The sequence below is a fragment of the Seriola aureovittata genome, chromosome 14 (assembly GCF_021018895.1).
Source record: "Seriola aureovittata isolate HTS-2021-v1 ecotype China chromosome 14, ASM2101889v1, whole genome shotgun sequence".
NCBI lineage: Eukaryota > Metazoa > Chordata > Actinopteri > Carangiformes > Carangidae > Seriola > Seriola aureovittata.
This window is the reverse complement of record NC_079377.1, coordinates 5,523,237-5,532,811: the sequence shown is the minus strand read 5'-3', so window position 1 is coordinate 5,532,811 and position 9,575 is coordinate 5,523,237. Positions and strand designations below refer to the sequence as shown.

The 9,575-nt window shown below is 42.6% G+C and overlaps 1 protein-coding gene across 1 annotated transcript in view; it reads left to right on the top strand.

Annotated features, from left to right (window-relative positions):
• Positions 1 to 209: 209 nt before the first annotated feature.
• The window catches only part of LOC130181290 (adhesion G protein-coupled receptor A1), a 171,668-nt gene continuing 162,302 nt past the window's right edge, over positions 210 to 9,575 (top strand). Inside the window, exon 1 of the mRNA XM_056395349.1 lies at positions 210 to 1,787. Within this exon, the coding sequence (XP_056251324.1) occupies positions 1,570 to 1,787 (218 nt within the window). The 5' untranslated portion in view covers positions 210 to 1,569. The remainder of the gene's footprint in view (positions 1,788 to 9,575) is intronic.

Genomic DNA, 9,575 nt, shown 5'->3' with positions numbered 1-9,575 from the left:
TATTTTCACAGCAGTTTTACACCTCAATCAGCATGTTTTTATTTTCAAGTCAAAACCACTTCCTCAGGCACTAGCTGTTTTTTTTTAAACAGCTAAAACACACTTTTTTCTTTCTTTTTTTGACCATTTTTGAAATATTTTAAGTGCAGCCATAAAGAAGCGAGTCATTAATCATTTCCACGAGTCCAACACTGTGTTACTGTGTCAACCTGGTCACTTTCCAGCTCATATTCTTTATTTATTACCATCATTTAAATGAATGTCAGGTTTACAAGTGCCTGCAGCAGCTTCTCATGCAGCTGCAATGAAACCAGAGCAATATGGATCTTGGCACATTAACAACACACATGCCATGTACTATACAAAACATCTTTTTTCAAGGAAACAAGAACAATGTCAATTTGATTATAATTTATACCAGAAAAATGCAATAGCCTTATGAATATTATATTATTATAGGAGAAAGAAATGACAGGGCAGGATAAGTTAGTAATAAGTAACTTCGACAGTTTTTAAAAAAAAAAAAAGTTATTCTACTGATTCAGAAGTGATTCATGATTAAGATCATTTTCAGTTTGTGTACAGGTCGCAGAAAGTGGATACAAACAGTTCATCTGAAGCTGTTCCAAAGTAAATCAAGAGAATAAAACAAACAGCAACACTTTTCATCAGGTGGTGGAAACGTTTGTGTTTGAGAATTCATGCCTAACACACATGCTATGCACAGCTGCACATCCCAGACTGGGGCCCGGGGACCTCCAGGGACCCTTGGAGGTGGCACAGAGGGAAAAACAGTTTAAATTTCATTGTTATTCCAGCCAGCGATCACAGGAGATGAACAGTTGAAAGTAATACAAGGAAATTTGGACTCAGTTGTGATTTATTGATAGTCTATTAGATGTCAACAGATGGATGTCTGTGGTCCTCTCAGTTTGGGTTATGATGAGTTTAGGAGCCCACGCTGGAGCCTGTCAGGACTCAGCGGGGAGGGACTTTCTGGACACAAACATGCGCAACAAGTCCAAGGTCGTAAGAAGTGCATGATGAGATTGAATGACAACACGGCGTGCAGGAGCTCGGACAGGAGCGGGGTTTTAAAGTGGATCCTCAGGGACAACTTTTCACCACGAGCACTCGTTTGATTCACGCTGCTCCTCGGAGAAGGACGTGTCGCAGTAACATTTATTCGGACTTTGGAAGCGCGCCGCTGGAAGTTTTACCCTACGCACTTCACAGCACAGTACACAGTGTGGTGAGGAGGACTTCTTACTTGCAGAGAATGGCAAAGATGCAGCGATTCGCACCCATGAGGTTGAACTTAACTCCCGGTTTCAATCGCAGAAGTAGCGCCGAAAGTTTGCAGCTCCTGGGAGCGCAGCAGGTGAGCAGCGGGGCATGAGATCCGGACTGCAGCTCGAGCACAGGCTGTACTGTAATGTAACGGAAGGCGATGTGAAATGGTCCCGACTTGTCCCAGAAGCTGGGAGGACATAACTTGAGAGGAGCGTGTGTTTTTTTGTTTTGTTTTGTTTTGTTTTGTTTTTTTTGTTAAAAGAGTGTGAGTCCACCATGAGGGCGCTGAGTTTACTGTGCGTGGTCGTCGGGCTGTGGGGGTCCAGCCTGAGCAACAGAAACTGTCCCGACCTGATCGTTGACAGCTGTCACTGCTCGGCTGAGAGGTCCAAGGAGCTGAGCAGGCAGCACGTCCGAGTCAAAGTGGTGTGTGATGATGTGGACTTGATGGACACGCTGCAGCCCAGCTTCGTACCCAACAGAACGGTCTCCCTGTAAGTAGGTCTCAGTAACACTGACAACATCGTACAGACACACAAAGTGGGGGGGGGGGGGGGGGGGGGCAACTTCAGGATAATTTGAGATTTTCACTCAGAACTGGACTGAAGAGGATATAATAATGGAAGTCCATAAATCATTTTATTCTCAAACCGAGATAGGCTACTTTCTGGTGGATGGAGTTTTTCTGGTGGGCCCTGAAGAGAGGTCTCTAAAGGGCCCCTGGAGATCCTTAAACCGCAGGTAGGGGACCTGAATTATGGGGCAGGAGCATAAAGTGCTGTAAATTGATTCCACAAGGTTAAACAGCTCTGACACAGTCAATCAGTAAGTCTGTACTGCAGGATGAAATGAGTTTTAGAAGCATACCACACTTCAAAAATTAAATCAATCTTAGAAACATCTCCTTATATTGATACTGTCAAGGTTAAAATATCACAATAAACTCACTAAACTCAGCCCAGATGCACTTTTCTACAGTGATATATATACTGTGACCCAGCAGAGAGAAAAAGAAACATAATTCACACAAGATGACTTCAACTTAAAACTCATTATCAAGAAGTCACAGAATAAATAATACTAATATATGATAGATAAATAATAATGGATTGCAAGTATCAATCCACTTTTAATGCTACTGTCATGGGGTAACAAGAAGTTGTGCTCTACAGCCTTTTCAAAATAAAGCACCACTAAATAGATCCTCATTATACAATATAGATTATGTGGTTTTGATTTAGTCCCCTAGTTGATGATTAACCACTGGTAGATTAATCGATTCATCATGAAATTAATCAGCAATAACTTTTAGTAATTAATTCAGTATTTAGGTCAAAGCAAAAAACGCCAAATCATTTCTTGTTCCAGCCTCATGAATGTGAGAATTTACTGCTTTTTGCGTATAAATTTAAATGTAATATCTGTTAGTTAGAGGCTGTTCTCTGGATAAACTGACTTTTTGACATTTTTTCTCATCTTACAGATGAAATGATTGATCAATCAAATAATCTACAGATTTTTTTGATAATGAAAGTTATTATTATTATTATAATCTTTATCTACTCAGGTACTCTCATTGAGATCAAGATAAGACACACGACAAAACTCGGCCAGTCACACACAAGCTCATACAAACAGCATCAGAAACGATCACACGCTAATCTAAAATGTTATCAGGAGTCACCTGGTCCTGATCTGCTCTCATAAACTGTAGTTTAACATTTGAGAAGAAATGTGAGTCTCCTACTGAGACATCCTCAGTAGGAAACATCATAGTGTGTAGTTCTCTTTGTTTCTAGTGATGAATATGATACTTATCTTCTGTAGTGAAAAATAAATATCATTATTTGCAGCCAGGCTGTTCATACTGTAAGATGATTGGCAGCGGCAGCTAGTCCTCGTAACTAACTGAATCACTGATTGAAATAATGGCAAAGAAAACTGTTCCTCATTGCGCTCTTGGACCCTTCACCCCACTTTTCACACCTGCTGTCCCAGTGTAAAGCCACATTCCAGCCTCACCTGTCTCACGTTGCTACACTTGCCACATCTGCCTAAATCTTTTGCCTTTCACCGCGCTCTTTAGGGATCTTATTTGCATTATATTCAAAGTTATTCAAACATAAATTTTGCACTTGGACAGGGACTTTGAGAAACCTTCTTTAGTATTCATCTGTGCCTCTCTCGTAGATGAAATAGCACTTCAAACACTCAAGGGGTTGATAACTTTCCCCACACGTTCCCTCTCTCTCTCTCTCTCTCTCTCTCTCAGCCCCCCCCCCCACAGGTGCTCAGATTGACTACTAGATTAATAGATGGTTTTATTCTTGGAAACTTGAGGTCTGCTTTTAGAGTGTAAAAGCAAATACTAAATGTAAAGGCCCTTGACAAGTTACAGCCATCCACTCGTTCTGAACTACGCTGCTGTTGATTAATGGTAGCACTTTGCTTACTGCAATTTATTTGGAGTGGTGTTTGCTCCCGTGTAGGCAGGGGTGCTTTTGTTCCTTTAAGTGGAGAATGGTTAAAGGCTCTGTTTTGTTTTCAACGTGCGTCAAAGGAGGACTTATTTTGTAGCTGGCAGGTATTAATGAAGTTTGATATTTAAAGGGGTCTTACATAGATAAATATAATTAGGACTCTATGTTTTCCGTAAAAAAAAAAACCCCAAAAAACATAATGTAAGTGTGAAACTATGTGGATTCTCACAGGGAATGACACACCATCTGAGGTAGTGTGTTTGTGTGTTATGACCAGTATAACCAGTATAAATAAGCCTATTCCTCAGTCAGTCCTATTCCTTGGTGAACTAAATCCTACAGCCGAGTTCTTGCTGGCCAGGAAGCAGTTTTCCTGCGTTAGGAAATGTGACCTTTGTCAGGCTGAAGTGGCCTCCCTGCTCGCTCTTTTGTTTAGATGTGCTGTGCAAATAAACAGATATATCAAGGGAAGTATGCACATACCGATCTCCCCCCTGCAGACTGCCCAACAAATCTCCCAAATGTCTCCCCGCATGCTCTCTTCATTTTCTCCTGATCTTACCTTCTGCGTAGCTCCTTGTAGAGCCATTTCCTCCGAGACAACTCAAGCACAGTGTGTCACGTCCAAGTATACTAACCCAGATCCAAATGCCACCTCTAATTAAAGACACAGATTGGATTTTGTCAATTTCCTTTTTGTCTTTTTATTATTGTATCTATGAAAGTAACTGAGGAAGAAACCCTACATTAAAGCAGCACCTTGCAAATCCCAATAAAAGCAACTTAAGAGGCAAATGAAAGAACAGAAACATAAAGAAGAGATGAAAATGAACTGTGTGCAGCACAATGGCCTCGATAAACACCTCTGCCTGTTTTCCTTATCGTCCGTGGGGGAGGGTTGAGGAGTTGAGGGGTTTGGAGCACGGTCTGACAGCTCTGTTGACCTTGGGACCTATCTGGTGTAATCGTTTCAACGCTGCCGAGCAGCAGAGGCACCGTCTCTCTGCAGAGGGTAGCAGCTGAGATTGTAGCCGACACCTGTCTCAGGCTGTGCTCTAACAGGAGGACGCTCTGCTCGTCCGGGGGAGAGGACAGACAGATTGTGGAGGAGACAAGGGGATAGAGTGAAGATGGGAGATAGACATGGAGAGGCAGTGAAAGAGCCACTGGAGGAGTAGAGGGAGTGACAGAGAGGATGCTGGGAAAGTGGGGATGGGAAGTGTTTGGTAAAACGTCACTTGAGAGCTGAGACTGAGGCTGATTTAGATGATGTGACTGCTGCAAACTGATTGTTTGGGTGGGGAGGTGCTTGTCGCACAGTCACAGCTGATTGTGACTGAGCCTCACAGTCTCCTCGCTGCTGGAAACTGCATGCTAAGAGCTGCACACTGTGAACTTACATAACTGAAAACTTATAAAGTTTGTACTACAACCGCTGCTGCTTCCCCTCTTGCTGAGCTGTTGTGTCGTAACCAGACCTGGGTCACACTGTATTTGCATATTATTCTGACTATTTATTCCTACCTGCTGAGTGGAGCTCAGTGTGTGGTTTTTTCTTTCCCACAGTTGTGTAAATGTTGCAGACCAGGACCTTTTTAAGAGTGCTATCCTGTGTTGCAGTCAAAACTTCACAGTTTAGGGTCACTTTCACCACTCTTATGGTCTCATTGTTGGCCACAGGAGCTGAGATAGCAAAATAAATCCAGCCCGTGCTTGGGCCACATGCTTGTTTTTTTCTGGCCCAGTATATGCCCAGTTCCACGCTCCAAATCTAGCCCATATACAGCATAATTGTAAGATGCCACGACCACAGCTGGACCATTTCTGGCGCACACTCCAAACATGTTCCGGCTGGTAGTCAATACCTGAGGATAACAGCAGGACTCTGCCCAGATGTGGAAATATATGGGCCAGACTAGGGCCAAAGTTGGGCCGGAAGTTTCATTTTGCTATCTGGGAAACCCCGCTGTACGCTCCCTGCCCAGCACAAAGTGACAGAAAGACGATTAGCTGTTTAACGAAGTGAAACGCTTAGTGGCTAAACAGAGGTATTCCAGTCAGGAGTTGGTTGGTGGAGGCCAAAAACAGAACTAAAAGAGAGTATTTGACTTAACTGAGACACAGCTCTTAGTGAATGCTGCTTCATATCGGCTGGGTTTGTAATGAGGAACCTATTTGCTAACAAATTTACAATACAGTATTTTCTTCAAAGCCGATGATATGTCAGCGTTTCTGCTTTCCTCAAGTAGCCAAAAGCAGTTACTGCAGTTCAAAACTTTAATAAATTTTCCATTTATCTGTCTTTTACATTAATGTTGAAGCTTTTGGTGATGATGAAACACATATGTTCATAGTTTCCATCTTTAAAGGTTACTCAGGTCGTGTTATATAAAAGATTGTCAACAAATATTTTTGATCATAGTTTTGAACACTGGAAGACATTGTTATTTTCCACTGTCCTGCAATAGTTTAAGAGAGTGAAAGCTTGTTGTCGGAATTCATTGAAGAACTTTATCTTAGTCTTTTCTTGATTCACCTAACTGTTGCAGCGCTGCGGGAGAGATCTAGTTCTTTCTGCCTTACTGTACTTTCGGATAATGATCTTCTTCTTCCTCTGGATTTGTGTACGTTCACTGATGGAACCCCACTAAGCTCCTCCAAAGCCTGGTTGTATCCCATTCCAGGGAAAGAAAACAAGGGCATTTGTTCTGTGCCGGAGTCAAATCTGGAGGTGTTTGGCTGTTCTGTGGGTCCTCATCCTCATCATCATCATCATCATCATCATCATCATCATCATCATCAACCTTTCAGAGGCAGACAGGAGGGGCTGTTTGTGGTGTCTAGAGGGAAGTGATCAGGACGAAGCTGTAGCCGACTCCAAACCACTACAAGAATATGTCAGTCATCGCACCAGTGTCGAGAAAGACCCATGAGACACCACAGGCTGTAAAATGGCTGTTGATTTTAAATAACTCCTCCACTGTATTTGGACAGGCTGTGATATCACTCTATAGCATGATCAGGGCTCAGAGGTTCACATCGCTCTGAGTGCAGCCTCGTCAACAAACGTCAGAACACGCTTCATTTTCCCGTTTCTTTTTGCTAAAACGCCTTTCTGCATTCACTCGTCTTATTTTGAGTACAGCTATAAATATAATTCTGTATATTCTTTTCTCCCCTCCTCTCTTATTCACTTCCTCTCTCTTATTTTCCCTTGCTGGTATTCCTCGGGGGCTTTTTTTCCCGTCTGCCGAGGTGCTGTTTGTGCTCTACCCTCTTCAGAGTTCTGAGTACTTCTACATGAATATTTCATTGACATGCACACATAGCCCGTCCATATTCTCCTGTGCATTACCTCACTGACAAACGAGGCATCCAGAGCGTAAAATGTCTTAAATGATATGTCACACAGATAACGTAGAGAGCCGGCTGTTAATCTAAAGAGACGTGACCAAAATGACCCTGATAAAATATGTTGCATCTAACATCTCACACTGTGGAGTGGAGGAGCCATGCCAGTCACTTTCTCTCTCTGACTCTCTGTTGGCTTCTCTTGCGCTTATCTCCACTGATATGGAAGATTTAAAAAAAAAAAGAAAAAAGAAAAGCAGAAAAAAAAAAAAAAAAGCAAAGGGTTCATCTTTAGATGAGTGCACTCTCCAATATCAGTCGTCTGAGCCCCAGAGGGAGTAATACTTTTAGATCCCTGGCACTTTCCCCTCTGCGATAGCTCAAGTCAAGAACAATTTGCCCTTGTGTTACCCGGGTGTTCAGGATCGGTGAGGTCAGGGCCGAGCTGTAACGTCGCTGCATGCTAGAAACTCCTTAATAAGTCGCCATTGATTAATGTCTTCACCGGTATTTTGTCAAGGTTTCTTCCAGGCTTCTGCGTATGTGCATCCATACATCACTCAGGAGATTGCGCAGGTCATCCGGCCTTCAGATCGGCTGTCTGAGAAAGCCCTGTAACCACCGTTCACGTGGCGTGCTTTAAAGAAGCAGCTGATCAGTTTGGCTTCAGACAATAATGATTCCATGATCTGGAGGTCATGACTGCCGGGGGAGAGAGGAGTCTGTAAATTGTGCTATAGTCTTGAAAAACCAAGAATGTGTCGAAACGCAGACTTACCATCTAAAAATATTAGGTAAAGATAAATACAGCGTCTGCCAAGGATACTTCTCCGCTCTGATTTCCCTGCCTCCTCCCTGCACCGCTGAGTAAATACTAATGTTACTTAAAGGGTCATAAATTTGAGAGAGCAATGGAGGCCAACTTCGAAGCGTGTTGTCTTTGCCTTGTTTTCTGACTCATTGTAAAACAAGGTGATTGAAACCCTGATGTGTGCTGCTTCTGTTCTCAGTGGGAAGCATATTAGCTCTCCTGCCTGTCTCACGGGAGCCTTGGCATGTCTTTATCAGCGCTGTGTGGTGTGTGTGACTGTCTGAGTGTGTGTGTGTGTGTGTGTGTGTGTGTGTGTACATGCACACCGTGTTTGAATCAAATCTTGAACCGTCTCGATGTGTGTCAGACTGTATATTTTTCACTGGAAATCATCTCACCTCTTCCACATGTTTCTCAGCCAAACAGTCATTTAGAATAATGGTTGTTGCCAAAACATATACTCAGCTAGGCAACACATTGCATGTTAAACATCTACTGCCCATATCTTTGAAAAATTAATGATTAGATTTGAATTACTTTAACAAATTCAGGAACAGGGCTGGGGTTTGATGGCATTTTATTGAACTGGAATCCAATCAGATCCCTTATCAAATCCATTTAGATTTATCTTCCAACATTTGTGAGTCATTAAAGTTATAGATAACAGGAATCCAAGGATTCACTTGAGGCCTGTTATCACCATTTGTTGGCTGAGAAGGTGGTTCACTCTGACTCATTCACAACCTGTAGCTCCAATATTTTGAGATGAGCAGCATTAGATATGAAATGTTGATGTGACAATAAGCTAGCTAACTTTGTTTTCCTTTTCTTCCTGAGCTATGTTTCAAATAGTGGAAGAACCAACGCAGAGTTATAAGGTTGATAAAGTTAATATAAACAAAGATAAACAGGAGATTAGAGAAGTTAAAGTGACATAAACCATGATTCACTCAGCACTGCAAAAACACAGTCGGCCGTGGATCGTACAGCTCTGCACGGCGTCTTCATCCTCACAGAAGATCTTTGGCCGACCACAGACACATTTCTGTTTGCAGTCAGTGTCACTGCAAAACACACAGTGTGTATCCCTGAGGCCTGACAGTGTGAGTGTAACTTATTGACGCATTTCTTTTTTAATAAAAAATGTGCAAAGCCAATTTGAAAAAATTATTATTGTGCATTGTTTGAAAGATTACAGCCTCCTTCTTCCATGTAGAGGTGCACCATCAGGAGAGACTAAATGTTTGGGGCCCTGAAGGGGAAAAGGGCCCCCGATGGCCCCGCATAGTGGCACATTTTGCAATTACAACTACAAGTCCCCTTGAACCTCCCATAAAGACATTATACAGTTCACTGCTACTGCCCCAAAACTGCCCCTGATGCCTGATAACGTGTGCTATAGCTAGTGTCTATCCATTGCCTGCATGCGAGTCGTTTAGGGGACATCCATCTGCAGGTTGGTGAGGAGCTGTTCTTCTGTAGGCTTCGATAGGCTTCTTTCCCTGGAGCCACCAGCAGTAGCGTGAATTGTGTCGCCTGCGTGCAAAATAAAAACAAAAGGGACCAAAAAACATTGCTCCATAAGGCGACTAGTGGTCAAAACTATACGGGGTACTTTTAACTAGTCAACAGCCAAAAAT